The sequence below is a fragment of the Bidens hawaiensis genome, unplaced genomic scaffold, assembly GCF_021521415.1.
Source record: "Bidens hawaiensis isolate Kalapana, Puna unplaced genomic scaffold, B.hawaiensis_p1.1 tig00038512_1, whole genome shotgun sequence".
NCBI lineage: Eukaryota > Viridiplantae > Streptophyta > Magnoliopsida > Asterales > Asteraceae > Bidens > Bidens hawaiensis.
The window spans coordinates 111,354-135,098 of NW_027505548.1; the positions used below are offsets into that span (position 1 = coordinate 111,354).

At 36.4% G+C, this 23,745-nt stretch overlaps 2 protein-coding genes and 1 pseudogene across 3 annotated transcripts; 1 reads left to right on the plus strand and 2 right to left on the minus strand.

Annotated features, from left to right (window-relative positions):
* Positions 1–1,188: 1,188 nt before the first annotated feature.
* LOC143613881 (heat shock 70 kDa protein-like) lies at positions 1,189–3,169 on the minus strand. The gene has a single exon (XM_077087477.1). It carries the CDS (start codon positions 3,165–3,167, stop codon positions 1,227–1,229), a length of 1,941 nt encoding a protein of 646 aa, XP_076943592.1. The 5' UTR covers positions 3,168–3,169; the 3' UTR covers positions 1,189–1,226.
* A 3,654-nt stretch (positions 3,170–6,823) lies between these two features.
* LOC143613887 (uncharacterized) lies at positions 6,824–8,332 on the plus strand. The gene has a single exon (XM_077087483.1). It carries the CDS (start codon positions 6,824–6,826, stop codon positions 8,330–8,332), a length of 1,509 nt encoding a protein of 502 aa, XP_076943598.1.
* Positions 8,333–10,959: 2,627 nt separating this feature from the next.
* On the minus strand, positions 10,960–15,154 carry LOC143613877 (autophagy-related protein 11-like; annotated as a pseudogene). Its single transcript, XR_013150197.1, has 5 exons — positions 13,814–15,154; positions 12,009–13,449; positions 11,693–11,910; positions 11,395–11,616; positions 10,960–11,304 (listed from the first exon to the last, which is right to left on the minus strand). The product of XR_013150197.1 is annotated as an autophagy-related protein 11-like (transcript).
* Positions 15,155–23,745: the final 8,591 nt, after the last annotated feature.

Here is a 23,745-nt window from a genome sequence, read left to right on the forward strand (position 1 = left end):
TTTTAAATGTTTAAAAACATCTTAAAAAGTTTAGTTATTAATTTTAATTAAAACCTTTAAAATGTAATAGGATTTTTCAAAATATAAAAATAGTAATTACTCTTTAAATGTATTTACAATTTTTATTGTGCTCTAGGAAGTTGGAGTTTATCTTAATTATAATATTTTATTACGATTCATAAGTATGTTATTTCCATATATATATGAGATTTTTATAAATATTTTGTTTTTATTTAGTTTACTTATGTTTGCTTTGAATTAATACTTTTAATTATATCTTTTTTAATGGCTCTAATCCAATATCATTTGTTTATCACGAGACTTGAACTCTCAACTTCAACAGATATTATTTTACGCATCTTGATATCTCTAAACTAAAACCTATTAACATATCTAAAAACTAAAATATACTTCTAATAAACATATAATGCAACTTAGATCACGTTTGCCATTTTAAATGTTCATCCACATCATAAAACCACTTTCTAAAATACCTAACATGTTTCAATTCTTTAAACTTTATAATTCTATATAACTTTAATCTTAATCAAATTAATTGCAACAGATATTTAATAACAGTTGAGAACCTAATTATTTTTCCGTTAAGTTGCTCTTTGTCATTCTCTTGTCATCATATATCAAGTTGCCCATGTTAGCTAATAGCCTAATACATATATTTATAAATTTTGTTGATAAAAGTTTACAAATATTGATAATATTTTAAGAATGGGAAACAAGGCATTCGTTTCGCATTGATAATTATGAGCAAGCTTGGCACCGGTATCGGTATCAAAAATCCACAAATATATGGGTATTGCCGTATTGATACCAAACTAAAAATACTCTATACGAAACCAGTACCAAAATCAAAAATTTTTTAAAATACTAGTACCATATTCAATTATACCGATTCCGAAACCTTAAGACTCAAGTACGGTCGTTACCAACGGTACTTGATTCGGTACCGATACCCAACACCAAGAGTGAATTTATTCATTTAATTTTAGATAAAGCTAATCGTTATAACTTATAACATAACATTTCATAATATTTCATAAACACTTGTTTTATTAATATCCAAAACCAACTATTAACAATCAACTAAATTATTATTATTATTACTATTATTACATTACATCAACACACAAAACAAACTACTATCAACTTAGACTATTAACAATCAAACACATTACATATCTTCAAACATCCCACATATCATCATATACTTAATCCACCTCCTCAATCTTTGGCCCGGGCCCACCGCTACCGCCACCGCCACCATTGTTACCCATCGGCACATCGCCACCGCCGCCACCTTGATACATCTTAGCAATAATGGGATTACACATACCTTCCAACTCCTTCAACTTATCCTCCAACTCATCCACCTCTGCCAACTGATTCTTCTCCAACCACTCCAAACCGCCGTCCACCGCCTCCTCAATCGCCCGTTTATCCTCCCCCGACAACTTCCCAGCGAACTTCTCGTCTTTTATCGTGTTTCTCATACTATACGCGTAATTCTCTAGCGCGTTCCTCGCCTCAACCTTCTTCTTAACCTCCTCGTCCTCCGCCTTGTACTTTTCGGCTTCTTGCACTAATCGCTCGATTTCCTCTTTACTTAACCGCCCCTTATCGTTTGTTATCGTGATCTTGTTCTTAACACCTGCGGTCCTATCCTCCGCGTACACATTTAATATCCCGTTCGCGTCCATATCAAACGTTACATTAATTTGTGGGACCCCTCGGGGAGCGGGTGGGATACCCGTAAGCTCGAATTTCCCGAGGAGGTTATTATCTTTAGTTCGCGCTCGTTCCCCTTCGTACACTTGAATCAAAACCCCCGGTTGGTTATCCGAATACGTCGAGAAAATTTGTTCCTTTTTCGTCGGAATTGTCGTGTTCCTCGGGATTAAAACTGTCATCACACCGCCAGCAGTCTCCAGACCAAGACTCAGCGGTGTGACATCCAAAAGAAGAAGGTCCTGGACCTTCTCGTCCCCTTCTCCAGTCAAAATCGCCGCCTGGACCGCGGCCCCATACGCCACCGCCTCGTCAGGGTTTATACTCTTACAAAGCTCCTTCCCATCAAAGAAATCAATCAAAAGCTGCTGAACCTTCGGGATTCGTGTCGACCCGCCGACAAGAACCACCTCGTGAACCGAACCCTTATCCATTTTCGCGTCTTTTAAGCATTTTTCGACCGGATCCATACACTTCCTAAACAAATCCATACACAATTCCTCAAACCTCGCTCGAGTAATTGTGGCATAGAAGTCGATTCCTTCAAATAAGGAATCGACTTCTATAGTGGTCTGCGACGAAGCGGACAAAGTCCGCTTCGCCCGCTCACACGCGGTCCTTAACCTGCGTAAGGACCGCGCGTTCCCACTAATATCCTTCTTATGCTTCCGCCTAAACTCCGTCACAAAATGATTAACCAACCGGTTATCAAAATCCTCCCCGCCCAAATGCGTATCACCCGCGGTCGATTTCACTTCGAATATCCCTTCCTCAATCGTCAAAACCGACACGTCGAACGTCCCGCCCCCCAAATCGAATATCAAAACATTTTGTTCGCCTTTTCGGGCCGATTTTTTATCCAACCCGTACGCAATCGCAGCCGCGGTCGGCTCATTAATAATCCTCAAGACATTTAACCCCGAAATCGCACCCGCGTCTTTTGTGGCCTGTCTTTGAGAATCGTTAAAATACGCGGGGACCGTCACAACAGCGTTTTTAATCGTTTGCCCCAAAAACGCCTCGGCGGTCTCCTTCATTTTCACTAACACCATCGAAGATATCTCTTCGGGTGCGAATTGCTTCGATTCGCCTTTATAATTAACAACGATCATCGGCTTATCGCCCGTACCCGCCACGACTTTAAACGGCCATAGTTTCATGTCGCTTTGGACGGATGGGTCCGAAAACCGCCTCCCGATTAATCGTTTGGCGTCAAACACCGTGTTTTGCGGGTTCATTGCCACTTGGTTCTTCGCGGCGTCACCGATCAACCGTTCGGTGTCGGTGAACGCGACGTAAGACGGTGTGGTTCGGTTGCCTTGATCATTTGGAATGATCTCTACACGGTCGTTTTGCCAGACCCCGACACAACTGTATGTTGTGCCGAGGTCGATTCCTATTGCTTTGTCTTGTTTGGTTGACATGTTTTAAAGCACTATTAGTTACTGATTCGAATTGATGTTTTTGATGGGTGATTTGAAAGTGGGTTTTAGGGTTTATAGATGACATTTAAGGTAAGGTGAAAGTTCGAGGAAGTACGAGGAAGGGTACGAGAATACGAGATTATTCTGGATGAGGCGGGAAAGATCCCGAGTTGACGAAATTGCCCTTTGACCAGGTTACGGTCACTATTTTGACTGGAGGTGGGCAAATAAATCGGTTAATCGAACCGATCCGAAAATCAAACTGAAACTGAACCGGTTTGAAACTTATTATGAAGAACCGGTTTGGAACCGATTGAAACCGTAGGTTCGGAACTGGTTTGTAATTTTCTCCACCAAATCGGTTCCAAACTTGTTAGCCAACCCGAAACCGACCAAAACCGGGCAAAAACTGGTCAAAACCTGAACCAAAATCGATCAAAAACCGAACCAAAACCGATCGTAGCATGGTAAGAAACCGGTTTCAACCTGAATCAAAACCAATCATAAACTGGTTTTAACTTTTGTTGACCAAATCAAACTGGTTTGAACCCAAACCGATTTTGAGTTTTAAACCGATTTGTGCACCTCTAGGTACGAGATTGTTCTAAATATTATAAAATCTAGGGGGGACACCTACCTAAAAACTCCAAGCAGCTCCCATATTTTCAAGAAAAAAAGGACGCCTAAAAATATCTTGTGGCGCCTGTATGTGTTTGGCAGTTCAAAAATTCCGACGGGTTATGGTATAAAATAGGCCATTCAACTAACAAGATTGCACAGGGTGCAATTCAAGCTGATAATAATTATAAACAAGTGTGGAGCGTCTAGCAACTTGTGTTTTACACAAATTGAAACACTTATCAAGCTATTTATATAATCGATAATGAGTTTTATTCCTTAGCGTACAACCGTTTATACTTTTTTTTTTCAAGTAGAATAAAAAACCGATGGCTTACATAGATTTTCTATGCGTCTGCCTAAATTTTTTCTAAGTGTCCCTATATATTTTAAAATATTTGAGCTTATTGATAGGATTTTGACATGTAACGTGACCTGGTTGGTTGAAAATCTTATCGAATAAATACTGTTAACTTGACAGACCGATGAGATTTTGGACAGACAACCTTAAGACAACTTTAAAGAACAGATTTAGGTGTGACCTGGTTAGAAGATTGATGTACAAAAATATCCCCTTGCTTAAGTGGATGAAGCCAGGGGTAGTTTGGGGCTTTAGAAGAGATGGAAAAATCTAGTGAAGTCATAAGGTGGCAAGGTTGCTTACTTGACTTGTGTCATGAGTTTTGGTACACGTGGCAGCGGAGGTGCACAAATCAGTTAACCGGTTAATTTTCTAACCGATTTTTTTTTTTGGAAATAACCAGGCCAGGTACAAACTAGTTTTGATAAATTAAAAAAAAAATCGGTTAACCGGTCGGGTAAAAACGGGTTAAAAACCTGCTTTTAATAAAATATAGTTAAAAAATCGATTAACCGGTTAGTAACCGATTTTGAAATCAATAATATAAACCGGTTACTAACCGGCGGTTAGGATCGGTTAGTAACCGACTAACTGGTTAGGATCCGACCAGTTAGTAACCGGTTAGCTTTTCGTTTAGAAACCGGCTAACCGGTTTCTGTGTGCACCTCTACATGGCAGGGTCTAAAAGGTAAAAAGACCACCACCAGTTGGCCCAACTCAGTTGAACGGGGTCCTTCAACGCCTCCAAGTTATTTTCAGTTCCAGCAAAAACCCATCGGTCCGAAGACTCACCGGTGATAAAACACGGACACCTTCAAAATTGAACTGAATATCACAAAGATCCGGTTTTCCTTCATTGTATAATTTAAAAACATACATACCTCTCATTTTTCTTCTTTTTTTTTTTTTGGGGGGGGGGGGCATAACTACCTACCAATTTAAAAAAAAACACTTTTAGAGGGAAGAATACTTTTAGTGAACGAGGTGATGTAATTTACAATCCCGCTTCTAAAAATAACGGACTTGCACCCTTGACGTCTGCAAGCTCGTTAACTATGCATCCAGCAGTCAGTAGGATAATTTTGGGCGCAAAGAGGATGAGTTTGCAGACGCCAAGGATTGTTTTTGAAAGCGATGTTACAAAGTGTATATGTCCTGTTATAACTCGGTAACTTGTTTATGATCCATTTAACATCTTAACCTGCTATAACTTGATTAATACTTATTACAACACGTCGATTCGTCAACCAGTTTAATTAAATGGGCTACACTGATTGGTGGTCAAGTTACATGAATTTAAGCGTGTTGGAGGTCGTGATTGCTGTCCTTGACACAAAGAAATATATAGGTCTTGTTAGGCATCATCAATTTAACCACTTACCGAACTCATAAACCTGACACGATTGGCACCCCTACTTATAGGTCGGTATTAATTGAAAAGTTGTAACGTATAAACATTTATATTCAAAATTGAGATAAACATGTTTATAGATTCGTCTCAAAACTGACTCAACCCCATTTAAACTTTACGACTCATAAATCCAGTCAACTTGAAAAAACTTTAGTCTCGCAATCCTTAAATTTAAGACATATCAACCTAAAAATTCGTTAACTTGACTTGAACACAAGTCGTTAGTGCTCAACTAAACATGTTCGCGAATTCAACTCAAAACTAATCCAAACCCATTTAAACTATACGACCCTTAAATCCATACAACCATCAAAAACTTACTGCCCATGCAATCCTTAAAATCTTAGGACTTGTCAACTTATGAATCCGTTACATTGACCTAAACATAAGATGTTCACCTAAACATGTTCACCGATTCAACTTAAACTAACTCAAACCCATTTAAACTATAAAACTTTATTGACCATGCAATCTTGAGGCATATCAACCTACGAACCCGTTTCATTGACCTGAACACAAGCCGTTCAGCTAAACAAGGTCACTGATTGGACTCGAAACTAATCCAAACCCATTAAACTACACCCGACTCATAAACTCATACCGCTATTATAACCTTTTTTATTATTTTTATTTTTATTTTTTGAGAAAATAACGGATAAATGACCAAAAAACTAACGACCCTAACCGTTTATTAATTTCTACAAACTAAAACCACTCTCAACCCCACACAAAATTCCCAAATCTTACAGAATCTTCATTGTTGTAATTAATATTATTATTATTATTATTATTATTATTATTATTATTATTATTATTATATGCAAGATTTAATTAAGAAAAACAAGGCCAATATTAAGCAAGCAAAAAGATTCAATTTTGTTACATGTTTTAAACATTTGAAGAAACAAGAACATTCTTTTATAAGGTGTTAATCTAATCAAAAGCCATTCCCATGATCCACGGGGGCTGGCTTTTGATACCCTAATCCCAATTTCATCATTGGTTCTTGTTTTCTTGGTTCTTTTTTATGCACACCAAGTGTTTGTGTTATTGCCTCTGAGAAATTTTGGATTTAAATAGCCTGAAACTTGGGGGATTGATCATTGATGTGTGTTGGTGTAGCGTTGTTATCAATTGGGTGTTGCTTTAATATTAGATTTTGTATCTAGGTTGGTGGAATCCGGTAATCGTTTCGAATGCACACCAGGTGTTTGTTGTATTGCCTCTGAGAAGATTGAGAATCCGAATTACCTGAAAACGAACACGATGAATCCGAATCGGAATCGACATTCAAATCCGGTTCCAGTTCCGATTCCAAGTTTGAATCCGGAGACAAGTTCAAATCCGGTTCCGGTTCCAGTTCTGGTTCCGGATCCAAGTTCAAATTCGGTTCCAGTTCTGGTTCAGGTTCCAAATTCAAATCCGGTTCCAGTTCCGATTCCAAATTCAAATCCAGCATTGGCGGTAGACCCGAATGGGATAAGTTTAAAAGACGCTCTTTGTACGCAACAACGGCTTCTACAAAAACTATACCATGAATTAGATGTAGAACGAGAAGCTGCAGCCACTGCAGCGAATGAAGCAATGTCGATGATCCTGCGTCTTCAAGGCGAAAAAGCTGCGGTAAAAATGGAAGCCGAACAGTACAAAAGATTAGCAGAAGAGAAGATGAATCATGCGGAAGAATCAATGGAAACGTTTGAAGAAATTATGTACCATAAAGAAATGGAAATCGCGTCTCTAGATTACCAGGTTCAAGCGTATAGATACAGATTATTAAGCTTAGGATTTGACGATATTGGAGTCCACGAACTCAAATTTCCCGATAATTTGTTACAAAGAAACGGGAGTTTAGCAGGCGAAGCGAGCTCTGCAACGCCTCCAAGACGTTTAACGCTGCCTAATATGAAAAAGGGTCTTTTGGAACGTGATCGGTCCATAATGGATGATCCTGATATGATTGCTAAAGTAGTTGAAGAAAGTACGCGCGAAGATGAACATAATCAAAACTTTGAATTTCGTTTGGGTACGCAGTTTTCTTCGACAGTGGATATCACTTCGTATTTGGAGCAGATTCGGGAGTTAGATGAAGTCGTGGGACAGATATCGGGAGACAATTCTTTTTGCTTTGCGTCTGCAAACCCTTCGAGATGTTCTTCAATTCCTACAAAGATTAATGAAATGGATGTTGCAGAGTCTTCACAAAAGTCAACGGACGAGAAGATGCATTCGGATTCACCGAGCGTGTGTGATGTGTTTGAAGTTCCACAGATTGAAGAAGACACCCTTTGTAAAGATGAGGGTAAATCAGTCTTTAAAGACGACGAAAAGGTCAAAAAGTTGCCATCTTTTCCTCAGTTACCTACGAAACCGTGTTCTAAAGAAAGCCCGTGTAAAGACGAGGGGAAATCGATCTTTAAAGACGACGAAAAAGTCAACAAGTTGACTGCTTTTCCTGTAAAGAAAGGTTTGCTTCCAATAGACAAGAACAGAAAGGTGAGTTCGGTTGGAGATGGTATTGACATTGACTGTCATTTGACTCCGGTTCAGGCTAACACGACAACTGAGATAACTAGTGGTGAAACCGAGACTGTAGGACAAAATGTAGGACGCGAGAGGGCTACGCCGAGAGATGGACGTGAGTTGAGACTGTTGTACGAGATTAATGAGAAACTTGATACAATACACGCTGAAATTAGAAGTAGAAAGACAAAAGTCAAGGAGTCTTCTTCAAAATATGACTTGCCCATGCTTCGGCTTGAAGAGGTATGTTAGATTGTGTTGCGTACTTGTGTTCGACGGATTTAGCTATAAATATGTACCTTTTATATGAGTTAAAACGGGTCGGGTGTGAATTTGGACCACTTTGACCTAGTCAATCCGTATCCTTTTAAGCTAATGTTTAGTTTTGGGTCAAACTCATGAACCAATGGGTCGTGTACAGCCTACAGGTCTACGTGGCTGGTTTGTGGGTCGACCTGTTTAACGTGTTTAAATTAGTTTTTTGTTTTGAAACTAAAAAAATTGTGTTTTATGTCATAAATGCCTTTATTTGATTATATATTAATATTATACCATTTTTATTACATTAATTTGATGATATCAAATAAATGCCTTTATTTGATTGTATATTAATATTATACCTGTTTAAATTAGTTTTTTGTTTTGAAACTAAAAAAATTGTGTTTTATGTCATAAATTAAACTAAATGGGTATTTTATGTAAAATTTTAAAAGGTAAACAAAAAACAAGCATCAAGTTTATAGTTGAAAAGTAATTTTTTCATATATATTTGTATTTTTGGTTATAATTTTTTTTAACCCAAATTATTATATTGAACAAAAGGATCCAATTATAACAGATAGGCAGGTAAGCGGGAAACAAGCTGCGCCACCCCCCCCCCCTCCCTGAATGGCAAAACCGATCATACTGAAAACAAAGTTATAGTTCTTTGGCGTCGATAAGTTACTGTGCACGACCCGCTGAACTCTTTTCAGAAACGTAATAGCTTCGGGGGCAAGAGACCCAAATTAGTAATTTAGAGTATTAATATGTAATAAAAAGGTAAAACAACCTAAAATTTCAGGTTAAATAGGTCGTGTTAGTGTCAACCGGTGAAAACTTGTGTCGAACCTGACCCATTTAACATCCCTACATTTATGTTAGTTAACAAATGGTTGTTGATTCATGGACACAGGCATTTTGGGATCTCTGGATTTGACTGCCTTCGTAATCGCCACCCAGATTGTGGATATGACATAATGTACCATGTACGAGAATCTTGCTAATGTTTGACATGTAACAAAAAACGAGTCTTTGCTAACTGCTTTGTATCGACACAAAGTCAAGGAGCTGCGTGCGTTGATCACGAGGAAAGTGAGTTGTTCTAGTGACTTGATTATGTTTAGAGTAATGTTTTTAGTATAAGCTTCATACTTGTATATAATTATGTATTTGTTACTTGCAGTTTATATTAACACCACATTAATTCATTCTTAAAGAGGTTTTGGTGGTTATTCCAGTGTTCACAAGGCAAATTAGATACATTTATGACTCAGTAACTCAGTAAATCAATTTTGTAATTATGTATATATATCTGATATATATATATATATATATATATATATATGTTATAAATTATAATCATATCCATTACATCATTTTTGCAATATCTATGTCAACAATTGTCATATTGCATTTTATATGCATATGTGTGGGTTGGCAGTGGCAAAGCTTGGAATAAGACACCCGGGGGGGGGGAACTCAAAATGTATACAAAATTTCACAAACGGAGGGGGTCGTGCTCAAATTTTCGGCCGAAAACGGCTAAATCTTACACCACGTGTAAAAATTTTCGGACGAAAACGGGTACATTTACATTAATGCGTAAAAGAACCCGGGGGGGGGGGGGGGGGGGGGCTAAGCAACCTTCGTCATTGCGGGTTAAGTATACATGTCAATGTTGTAGCAAAAATATCATGTGAACATATATACGGACCGATATACGTATGTTAACATTCGTTCACTTCCCATTTGGTGTCACCGATTCTTTTTACTTGTACATTTAGGTTAAATTCTAGTTCAAATCTGACTTGGTTAATTAACCGAAGGTCCAAAGCTAATGATTATTTTAAGAGTAATAACCAAACCGAACCGCAACTTGCACACGCATTCAAAATAGTCTTGTTAATAATATACACACAAATGACACAAAATTAACCGGTAATAGATCCTAACCATAAGTCAGCATTTATAACTGGCATTTTGTTTCAATCACCAAGCCAAATAAGAATAATAATCAATATTCGAGTTTTAGGTTATTCGTATGGCCTTGACTGGTTTTTCGTTTTGTATTTAAACATGCACATGATAAAGTTGCTTAGTGTATATATCATTGTTATACGTTGTGTTTTCGATATACAGTTCAATTCCAACAATCTCTCAGTTACACAAAATTCAAACCATTTAAAAGCCAAGTACCTGTTTAGGACACGATAAGATATTATGTTAATCAAAAACTGCAGTACACGTTTTTTTTTTAATTTCTTAAATAACTGAAATTAGTAGACCAGACTTACTATTTTCCCTTATTAGTGGTAAATGAAACTTAAAACTGTCTTATAGTCATGGCATATAAAGTAGTTAAACGAGTCGTATTCATGCTTAATACTTGTGTTAAACCCGTCGTTTCTAACCTGTTAAACCCGTTAAGACACGAATTCTACATAAACCAATTCCAATTTTTCATCAAGATAATACACAAAGTTCTTTTACATGATCAGATTAGAGTGTTCATAATATATACAACTGAACATGTTATGATCATCAAATGTACAAAATAACCAATTCTTCCATTAAATCAACTATATACACTGGCCTTGGCCTCCGCTCGTTTTTTTCGCATTCTTCCATCATATCTTACCGAGTGTTCACGATCAGGAAGCAGCAGTATCCGGTATCATAGCAACCGTCACCACAAAATACTCGGAACCAACCGGTAAGCCATACAGGTTAAACTGGCCCACGTCCACGGACTTCACGGTCTGTCTCTCAACATGCACGATCTGGCCCACGATGTAAGCTGGTCGGCGCGGAAGATGGTCCGCAAATAAAGCAACCGACTCCGAAGAGAGATAGTAATGGGAGCAGTTTCGGTTTATCGCCTCGTAGTGTCCGTCTGCGTTAAGTACGAACGCAGCTATCTCGTGAAGCTCTAACCGACCGAACGATATCTTCTCCTTATTCACCTGAAAAATATATTATTAGTCATTTCCGAAATTAATAATATTATTTGACTATTTGTAGTTTTGTTATAACTTATTACTTATAAAACAAACCTGTTTTTCGGATTGAAGCTTCGCGTACAAAGTGTTGACTAAATCTTTCTGTTTTTCCAACTCCTTCGTTCGCTGTTCGTGTGACGCCTCCGTCTTTTTGTACCTTTCAATCAGCTCGGCCCGTTGACTTGTCAACACACCCGCTGTTCGTGTGACGCCCGCTGTTCGTGTACACACTCACGAAATTCGTTTATACCATCGTCCCCGTTGTCATTTGCAGAACTAAACACGGTTAAAAATCATGTTATTACGTGTTCAAAATAAACGTTACATTAAAATTAGTTTTGTGAGGACTTACTTGGCGAGAGATTGAGCTAAAGCGCGCAATGAGTCGGCAAAACCGGCGACACCATTTGAAGAAACACATGTTTTTAGCCTTTCAAAGAGGCTGCGGATTTTGATAGCAGAGGCGCGTAAAGCACTATATTCAGACGCCCTACGGTCTGCTGCGCATAAATGAGTTTGAGCCTCTTCTCTCGCTTCGTGTAGACAATTCTCTAAGTGAGCACAATTCATCTAATGCCATAAAAAAATAAAAAATAAAAATAAATAAATAAATAAATATATTATTATTGGAACCTATGAATGAAGTTAAGAAACACAAAATATGAAACCTGAGATTCTTCAAGAAGATTCAGACTGATTTCCAGCTCACTAGCCAGCCTCGTAACCTCCTCGACTGCAGCCCAAAGCTTTGTTTCCATTTCGTTTAACTGATTCGATTTCTCGGTAACCAAACTCTGCAATTCCTCCTCGAGATCATTACCTTTGACCGGTTCATCATCGGTCAAACTTTTCAGCTGTGGCGGCATGTAATCAGCGGTTGAACTTGTGGCCAACACCATAGCTTCCTTTTCATCTTTTTCATCACGGGTCGGTTCCAACATTGACGAATCCAAATTAGGGTTCGTTGTTTCAGACGAATCGACACCACCCGATTTCAAAAGTAATGAACTTGAAGCATAAGAAGCTTCGTCCATCGGCTCCGATGATGCATCTTTGTTAACTTTTTGGTCTAGAGAATACTGATCCGACAGCCGGTTTTCAAGCTCTTTAATTCGTTTCTCGTATGATTCACACTGCATACGTTTGACTTTCAACATATTGACCAAATGCTTCACGTGCTCGTCTTTTAACTGTAGCGCCTCAGCAGTCTTTTCAGCAGATATTTTTAACGCGTTTCCCACTTCATTATCTTCAAACTCGGTTTCGGGTGAAACCGAACAAAGCATAGCTATCGTTGAAGCAAGTTCAGCTTTTAATTTTGCATTTTCAACTTCCAATTTACTCGTTCCCGCAATCTCTACTAATTCAGAATCTTCCACAAACCCATTATAACTTTCGAGCCCGCTTTCGGAACCTTCTTCAACATCTCGAGACATTGAAGACGAACCCTTCTTAAAACCAACTCCCACTAAATGCTCAGGGGCAAAACGGTCCAAATCCGAAATATCAATATCGAGTAAATTAGTATCAAACGGAGCTACATTAACATCACAAGTGTTAGGTGTATCGTATAACCCCATCGATGCTAATATATCTCGAGGTATAAACAAACTGTTGACTTTTAAAAAGTCTTCCCGTCTTCTAATTTCCGATTCCCGTTTGGATGCAAGGCGTTCGGCTAACTGACCCGCCATTCCCATATAAAGTTTCATGGACGATTTTCTCCTCACTATTTCCGCAAGACATGCTCGATATGCGGGCCCTATTCCACATACCACTTTCAAATGCTCAAATTGGTCGTTTTGGCGTTTTAGTGCTTCCGTGAAAACCGAAAACTTGTACCTTACGTCTTTGATTGTGTACTGAATGTATGCAATTTTTTGCATGTATTTGTGAACGAAAATATTCATTTCGGTTTTTTTGTTCTTGCAGAAGATTAATAAGTTGGAAATGGCCCGCTCACAATCTTGTATTTTGGGGAGGTAACTTTTGTCGTGGCCATCGTACATCGGGCCTAATGCTGACACGGCATCGTGAGGACGGAGAGAGTTGGAGGGTTGACTGGTCAAACAGTCGTCCACGAGTTTCTTCACCAAGCCAACATCTTTGCTGCATTAATGTATAATATTTCAAGTTAACAAAAAAATAACATTTTTGTATAAAAAAATAAAACATTAAACATCTTTGCTGCATTAATGTACAATATTTCAAGTTAACAAAAAAATAACATTTTTGTATAAAAAAATAACATTTTTGTATAAAAAATAAAGCATTAAACATCTTTGCTGCATTAATGTATAATATTTCAAGTTCACAAAAAAATAACATTTTTGTATAAAAAAATTAAGCATTAAGGAATATGGGAGTGTTTGGATGCATGTTTAAAACAAAATCAAAATCTGTTCATCCATATATTATCAGATGAACACAAATCCAAAGACTCACTAATATATATAGTTGCAACATAACTAACCTTAAAGCTTGCAATTTACTTTTCTGCTCATTAATATGGTGCTCGTGTTCTTTAACCGCTCTCTCTAAATCCTTACTGAGTATTGAAGCCTTACAAGAAAACAAATGCTCGGTGCTTCGTTTTAACTCTCCAAATTCATTCTTAAAGTCTCCAACTTTACTTTCAAACTGCCTGTGAGAGTTACTGCAATCATCCACCATTTTCAGCAAATTATCTTCTTTCACAAAATCCAACAAACACTTGCGGTCAGCAGTCTGTAACACGGGCAGCAGTTTAACTGCCCGAAGCCTCTCCAAATCACGCCCAAAATTCACCAAAAGGTTCGAATGAGACCGTTGTTGCTGCGAGTAACACTTAACGAAATCCGTGTAGTTTTGGAGAATCATTTTATAAAAATGGTCCAAATTACCCCTGGCTATCTCTAACGCTTTCTCTTGCACCCGTTGCTCTCGTGCAAGCCGCTCACAGGCTTCGTATTTCATAAGGGTACGTTGGTAAATTGCGTCACCGAACTGGTAATGGTACCTAAACTGTATTTCATATGATGGCAACGCCTTTAAAGCGGGTCGGGCGCTTCATCCAGCGGATGTGGATCGTGTGACTACGATGATGGTCGTTGCGGGTCGGGATAGTTGTTTTCTGATAATTCAAGTTCTTCAGGTTGTTCAGGTTCCTGTGGGGCCGAATTACTCCGCATTTTCGATTTATTAAATAAAAAGATTTCGCCATCGTCGGACGGGAGTTTATACGCCGAGAGCGGATTTTGTGATTCTAATTTCATATCCAAATACAACAGAAGCTGATCATTTAACCGAATCCCGGTAACAGAGTCTAAATACTGTTGGATTGATTCCACAAAGGTATATTCGTCACAATCGAGCTCAAAAGAATGCCCGCTTTCAGCTATATGAACCAAAAGGTTCCCCCTTTGTATAACATTTTCACTTGAACTCATCTTTTATGAACCCAAATTCAATCCCACAAACAATCATACACCATAATATCAAGAAACTGATTAAAAAAATATAAAAAGACCAAATTACCCTCGACCGATTCGATCAATTCCAGCTACTTTCTCACCACCACCAAAATCTGCAAACAAATTCAGTTCAAATCTTGATAAACCCCCAAATTAAATCAAAACCCCACCACTTAAAAATACCCAATTTCAAAAACCCTAATTTTATAATCAACAAAACCCTAATACCAATCAACACCCACCATTGAAATCAATCCAAGATTCTTGAAACCCACCAAGAATCTGTCAATAACAACCCAAAATTACACAAATTGAAACTCAAATTATTAAAAAGTTTGAAGCATTTTAGCTGATTTGAGAACAAAACCCTAATACCAATCAGCACCCACCATTGAAATCAATCCAAGATTCTTGAAACCCACCAAGAATCTGTCAATAACAACCCAAAATTACACAAATTGAAGCTCAAATTATTATAAAGTTTGAAGCTTTTTGGCCAATTTGAGACTTTGGGGAAGAACAGGGGATTGATAATTAGCTGGGTGAATGAGTGTGTATATGTATAGGTTGTGTGTGTGTGTGTGTTAGCGATTGTTTGTTGATTTGATGAGTCGTTTGGTGTTAAATAATATTAGGGGGTGGGGGTGGTTTAAACTCGCCCCACTGCTTTCCATCAGATGAATTTTGATGAGCGTGGTGATGTGGTATGATGGAAATTTTATTTTTTTTGATATCTTTCAACAATTTAAAAATTAAAAACAATAGTAAATTAAAAAAAATAAAAGTTACATTAAACAATCTACTTCTCGTCCGAATTCGAAAATTCCAAACCTAAATAACCTACAAGTTCAACTAGATTATATCTCAACCGATGGTGAATATCTTCGTTCCGCAAGTTTAATTGCACGTTCTCAGGAACGGGAACTTGAGTAGGAGGATCCGGCACCCAATCTGGAGAAATTGCACGTCCGTCTTCTTTTATTAGCATATTGTGCAATATGATGCATGCATATAATATGCTAGAGATCATGAGTTTTTTCATTGCACGAACCGGTCGACTAAGTATGCACCATCTACCCTTTAAGACACCGAAAGCTCTCTCGATATCTTTTCTTGCCGATTCTTGCAACATCTTGAACGCCTTTTCCTTGACCTCGACAAGAAACGAAAAGGCTTTCACAAAAACAGACCATGCCGGGTAGATACCATCGACAAAAAAGTAGCCACGTCTGTAATATCTCCCGTTGACAAAATACAGACAGAAGGGTGTGGTACCATCTGTCACGCTTTGAAACAACGGTGATATGTATAGAACACTGATGTCGTTGTTTGAGCCAGGAACACCAAAATAAGAATGTCAAATCCATAAATCATTTGACGTAATCGCTTCAAGTACGATAGTCGGTCGTTTGATATCACCCCTAACATACGCCCTTTGAAACTCCCGTGGACAATTCCTCCATTCGATATGTGTACAGTCGATGCTACCGAGCATCCATGGAAAATGCCATCTAGCCTCATGCGCGGCGTAAAGACGTGTAATGTCGTGTCTTGTTGGTTTTCATATAAACTCTTTGCGATACAATTTAATAATTGCGTTACAAAAGAATTGCAGACATTCACGTGAATTTCTCTGAGACATTTGTAAGTATTCATCGAATTGATCGGGTGGGTTACCTGTCGCTAATTGACGAATAGCGGATGTGCATTTTCGAAGCGTCGTAAAACTTCGTTTGCCCCTCGCGTCGTAAGATTCTTGAAACCATTCTTCGTTTGCTTCAACGTCCGCTACAATCTTTAAAAATAAATATTTCGGCAAACGAAACCGATCCCTGAACGTCTCGTCATTGTATTTCGGCTCCTCCACAAAATAGTCGTTCATTAGCACTTCGTGGGCATGTATACGATCACGATCCACCATTTTTTTTCTTTGGACGGCTCGGGCCTTCAAGTTCGTTATATAACAACGGGAACCATTCAACAATGTCATCGTCCGAAGACGAAGAGCTATCGGTGTCTAGCGGAAACGAGTTGCTCGGAAAATCCATATTTTTTTGTTTTGAATTGAAGTGGTGAAGAAATAGGTTTTTGTAGTAGAAGATTGAGAGTGTTTTGAGTTGGATTTGATTTTGAGTTGGATTGAAATGGTTGTTAATTTATATTGTTTGAATTTTTTTTTTATAATTACCCAACCCCAACGGTCACCCCCCTCCCCAACGTGCAAATTTATTGGTATTCACCACGTGATGGCCATCACGGCCGGACCCCCATCACGCGTGATGGGGGGCCGGCGGCGGTGTTCGTGATGCCATCACGCGTGATGGCCGTGTATAACGGACTACCCCCACTCCCTTATGTTTGGATGATGATGAAGACTATGTGTAGAGTTGTAGCATGATTGTGTTTTATTATTATCATCACATTTTATTTTTAATGATTGTTATAAAAAAAATTTTAGGTGTGTTAGTTTTATTAAACTCAATTATCATCCTTTGTTGGTTGTCGGTTTTAACTAAAGAACTGACTGCTGACGGTTTTAACTCTTAATGTATTTATTCCCAACAGTCCATGATTAACAGAATTCTAACGTCATTACTTGCAGGTCGTTGGAAAGACGATTGACCTGAAAAGTCACATTTTTTTTTGCTGGTGAACACCACCTGAACCCCATCACCACCAACTGTCTCACGACCAACCAACCACCACCATTTGAGCACCACCGATTGATTCCAAGAGTGGTTCTAGGGTTCCGTCGACCTCAATAATTAGGGTTTTTACTATAAAAAGGTTCCGAAAGGTCCGATCTACTGTTACAAATATGTTTGAGACTAAAATGTTGAGTTTTCAGGCTAAAAAGGTTTTTCCGGTGACCTACAAGTAATGACGTTCGGCACCTGTTAGTCGTGGACCGTTGGGAACAAATACGTTAAAAGCTGGGACTTTCAGTAGTCAATTTATTAGTTGGGACTGACAGCAACCAAAATATGCTAGTTGAGATTAATAAAAAACAATACACCTTTTTTAAATGGTCAATGAATCCTCCAAATGAACTACTGACTAAATTTATTATATTGGGATACACTCGTCTTTTGATCAAAGAAAAAGCCTCACCTAAGGCCAACGACCGTGAACACTCGCCCGAATACACGACAGTGCGGTGAAATAAAACTCATTTAGTTCAAATACCCAACTAGTAAACGTCACATTACTTGCCAACTCTTCTTTTTAATTGCAATTTGTAAATGATATCTGTTTGCTATTTGTTCTTTGTTTTTAGACTAATCAAACCCAATTTTACTTGCTACTTATATAATTATTAAAAACAATTTTTTAATGCCTAATACGTTAAACAACACAGTTTATTTTTATTCTATTTTCAAATGTGATTATATAGTGTTAAAATTTCTAGTGATTTGAAGTTTATTTATATATAATTTTTATATTTTCTTTTCTACCTAAATAACAAATTATTCATGTGTTGAAAAACCAAATTAGTTAACAAAGTTTTAAAATTTTGTTTTTAATCTCTAAATGATTTATATAAAACAAGTATGTATAAATTTGATTTTAATGATATATAATATATATCGCTTATAAATTTTTTTAAGTTATAATAAATTACGTCCTTTAATATATATCTTTGTTAAGATACATTTATCATATTACAAATTTTTTTTATTAGTGTTAGGTACTAGGCTTGAACTTTTTTTTTCTTAGCATTATCTGGTATTTAATGCCTTTATTTAGTGCAGCAAATGAGGAATGACTCTATTCACTAAACATACTTGAAATGCAAAACTATGGATAAAAGAGATTATGGACTATCCGAGCAAAATCATCAAATGCAAAGAGAAGTGTTAGGCGGTTAAGTCTATTTTGACGACAACATGCTGGATGATTTGGTTGTCGAGAAATGTTGTAGTCTGCTATAACACACCCTTGTGAAATCAAATCGGCGTCTTTCTTATGGGTCAAACAAAGGAGCAAAAGGATTAGTCTCGACTGGGAGAAGTGATGCCGGTTTAATTTCATTAATTTCCCTTTATAAACTTTGTTATTTAGCTTTTCCGTTTTTCCTTTTTTCGGGCTACTTGCCTCTTGTAAGTAGTTACTCTTTGTTTTGTTTTTTTTTTCTTGGTCTATCACTATATTTATAGATTATAAATTTGATTTATATAAAAGAATAATTAAATAATTGTTCTCGTTTTATTTTTTATTGTTATTCTAATTGTAATATCTTCTTAACATTAACCGTGCAACTCTAATTTTATATGTTCCACAAATTCAATACTATTGTTTCCATAAAATCTAAAATAACTAGTTGGTGAGTACACATAGTCGCTCGTAAAAGAAACGCGGGACATGTTTCAACTAAATACATGTTGCTTTAAATATGTTTTTTTGTTTTCTTTTTTTTTGTTCATAAGCTAGAGTGTAAATATCATTTTAGGTGTCTATTAATCTATTTTTTTAGGTTTAGTATCGTTACCGTATTGAATATAACCGATACCGACTAAATCCGTGTCGCTACTTCGCCGCAACGTGACGGGTTTTGATGTTTTGTCACCTAGTTCATTTTGAATTATCAACACTTACATAGCATGCAATCTAGCAATTTTATATTTTTGGGGCATGCATTAAATTAAAAGAAATATACTATTTTACCTAATTACTTAAAACATAAAATAACAAATAAATATAAATCACCTAGCCCGACAATCTCCTAGCCTCTAGTTCTTCTACCAGGACCCCTCTTATCGTGTCACCATCTTTGATCATAATGATTCTTGTGGCCTATTAAATTTTGTTGATGTTGATTGCACCAAATTTAATATATATGTTATTGTTAATAATTGAGATGAATTTTGGTACTTTTAACATATTGTGAAATGAAAAATCAGAAGCAAGGAAACTCAATTTCATCTTTTGAATCTTCTAAAGTATGCTGACTCATAATGAAAACAAATAACATATGTAAAACATCTCATGCCATGTTGATTATACAATAATGAACGTATAATTTGACTAGGCAACACGGGTTGCCTAGTTAGAAACTAGGCAAACTAAGCAACCCGTGTTGCCTAGTCAAATTTGATTCGTTAATGTGATTCGTTACTGTATAATCAACATTCAAAATTCGTTAATAGATACACAAATAACATATATAAACACATCATGCCATGTGGATTATACTACAAATTTGTTAATATGTTTTGAATTCGAATCAAATTATGAACACCCCTGTAGTAATGAATTTCGAATCAAATTATGTTTCAATAGGTAAACTAGGCAACACGGGTGGATCTGTCGGGTTATGTGTCAGGTCACATCGGGTTTGGATAAGAACAAATTTGACTATTTGAGTGAGATTGGGTTCAAGTAGATTGAATCCTTATAATAAAATATTAATTGTTTCGAGTCAAAACTGATCCGGATTAAAATTAGTCTTATTAGAATTAAGCATTTGAATAGGTACATTAGCGAAGGTAGTGTGCCAGAGAAAGCATTGGTGGTGGTTTTGGTGCTAGCGGGGGTTGTCGCATCAATGGTGGAAGTGGTTGGGAGGTGGTGGTTGTTTTCAATGGTTGTGGCCAACCGCTTAGGGTGGAAGCGATAACCGATAGATGGTGGCGTCAAGCAATGCTCATGAGTGTTGCTCACCCATTTGACTTCATTTTTTACAGCAAATTCTAGATTTTCTAAATAAATAATCACATATCACAATATGTAAAATATAAACCTTCAATTTTTTGGTTGTGAGGCACATCGATTAACCACCAAGATGTCTTCTTAGACCATGTGTTGTGGAAGGCCACGGATAGCGGTCCCATGACCTTGTGGCTTGTTTTTAGTGGCTGACATCTCTCATTCTCTTTTAACACCCGCCAAAGGATTGGCGCCTCCGCCCTTGGCACCCCTGAGTAACGTCGTTTAAACTTATTTGGCACTCCATAAGGTGCTGACATGGCCAAGGAGTGGGGCCTCCAAAACAACCACAACACAAATTCATAATGAATATGGACTATCAGCTAGTAAGTGTTTTAGTAAGAAACCAATCTTACATAAAGGTTTTTAGAGTCTCGTAATGTGTAAGTTTTAGAAACGTATTAACTGATTTAAAAATTACTTCTTAATCGGTCAGACCAAACAACCCCAATATAATTCTAAGAATCAAGTATTTACAAAGATGGACAAAAATAAGAACAATGAGAAGGATTTGTAGCAACACAAAATAAACCCCTTAAAAAATATAAAAAATTAATAAAAAAATCATAACTCAAAATTTAATAAAAACACAAAAATTTTTCCACCGTCTTTCTCTTTTTAAAAAAATTCAATGTTGAAGGAAAGTGATCATTGTGTCTTTTTGTTTATCATTGTGTTTTGTGTTTATTTTCGTTATTGATTATGTCTTTTTCCTTGACATTGTGTCTTTTTTTTCTTGATATTGTGTTATATTTTGTTCGGCGTTGTGCTATATTTTGCGATCTATTGTGTCTTTTTTTAGTTATAATTTTGTCTTTTGTTTATTTTCGTCATTGTGTCTTTAATCTCAGCATTGCGTCTTTTCGTCAGTTTTTTTTTTGAACGAGAATGATGGGGAAAACATTTTAGTTTTTTAATTTTTTCGTTTTTTATTTATATTTTGAGTTATGATTTTTATTATTTATTTTTAAGAGATTTTCTTTGCTGGCACAAATTCTTTTCACACATTTTTTTTTCTTCCTTTTTATTTTAACTTTATCCATAATTAATAATGTATTGGGCCATATTATCGAGTGGCCCACATAGTCAAAAAGTATATAAATATTAACCCTAGTAACTTTTACTGTTACTGGCGAAAACCCCACCCTCTTCACCACCGTAATGGCGTAATCCTGTTGCAATTTTATTGTTTCCGGTCAGTATTATTATTATTATTGTTATTATTATTATTATTCATGGTTAAGTTACTTAGTCTTACTAAGTTTTGAAAAAAGCAACACGTCCACTAAGTCTTACAAGTGTAAATATAAATTGTCACACTCAAACTCCATATACCAGTAAATATACTCTTCTTTTTGTTCACAGTTTAAGTGATATATTCGGCATGCAAACGAATTGAGTTATACGAACATGTCTTGTTCGTGTTCATTAGTTTAACTTTAGATTAACAAACACAAGACTTGAATAAATAAATTTTCTTCTTTGTATTCATGAACATAAACAAACACAAATGACCGGATAATAATTAAAAGTAAAAACGAATATACAAATTAACCATCAATACACGCTCAAACTTTACTATATATATGCTCTTTTTTTTCTTTTATTTTTGTCTTCGTTTGATTTTTGGTTTTTGGCTTTTTTATCCTTTAATTTAAATTCTATTCTTTGAGTTCTTTTACGTATTTATTTTTATCGACATTTTGATGTTAAGTTTTAACGATTTACGCCCTCACGTAATGTAAAGCTTTCATTCTTTTTGTATAAAGAAACGTTTAGTGTTAATTTTTTTAAAGGTAAACGCTCTCGCTTAACTTAACATTCTTTTTGTATCAAGTTTCGTGAACATTAGTTTTTTTAAAAACTTGCTGCGCCATTTTGTTTACTTTGATTTGAATTATATTCAAAACACAGTTGTGTTTCTGCCGTAACACGCAGGGGCATAGTAGTATTCTTAAGTCTTAAATATTAAAATGCAGTTACTCTCATATAAAAAAGTCAAATTGATTTAAAATTAATAATATATAATTTTCATAAATATCTAAACAAATGTAAACGAACGAACACAAATAAACATACATAAATGAATGAACATAAATGAAAGCAAATCTTTAAAGTAGATATTAAATAAACTTGTTTTGTAGTCACTTATGTTTATTAATTACTTGCACCCTCAAATTATTGCTGACTTTGGTTTAAATTGCTCTGCAGAATCAATTAAAAAAAACATGAGTTTGGACAAGGTTTCTAACATCATGTGTGAGTTGAAGTCAAACCATGATATGCTAGTTAAATCTCTACAGTCTTTGTCAAACTCGACTCCCTTAGCACAAGATTCTGTCGCGGATGTGAAGTCGAATAGTAGTCCAGCTCAAGAAACCGCAGCCCCAAAGGACCCGACACATTTAGATTCTAAAGTTGCTTCCTTGCTTAAGGAATTTAGTGAGAAAACTGGCATCTCTATTGAGAATATCGAACAACTTTGTTCAGACGACCCAGCTTACCACATCAGATTGGACTGTATGTTATCGTAACTTTTTAGTTTTCTCATGATCAATACACACACACACACACACACAAACACAAATAAAATTAGCATACTAAACATATAAATAACTAGATTAATTACAGTTTTGAACTAGAGTAATTATATTATGTTATAAAAAATAATATAGTGTAATAATAATTACTTAAGTTCAAAAGTTATAGCGTAATAATAATTACTCTAGTTATTAATACACTTTTCACGATAAAAGTAATTTCTAATTGAACCTCTTAAATCTATTACAAAACTCATAAATAATTTAAGAACTTTTAACAACCAGCCATTTTAAAAATTTTGTTTACACTAACTTTAGCGAAAAACGTTGAGTCTGTCTATTACTTGTAGGTCCCCGTGACTCCCGATGTAGCCCAATATATGCTCTTTTTAAGTTGGCCTAAGTATGAGTCCAGTAACTCTTTGATCAACTCTGTATCACGTCGTGACAACTATGCCACATGTGACATATGGGCCTTTTTGGGCAAGTTGGGTAGCATATCAAAACGAGTTTGGATTAATACGAGACATGTTCAAACATGTTTAACAAACAACATGTTAACATGATGCTATGAAATTGACAGGTGATGATGAGGAACATAAGCGGTCCGGGGAGAAGTGCATTCTATGCGACAAAGATCTTTCATGTTCGCCAAACGATGTTGATCGTGCAGATGAGGAACACAAGTACCGAGTTAAATTCAAGCC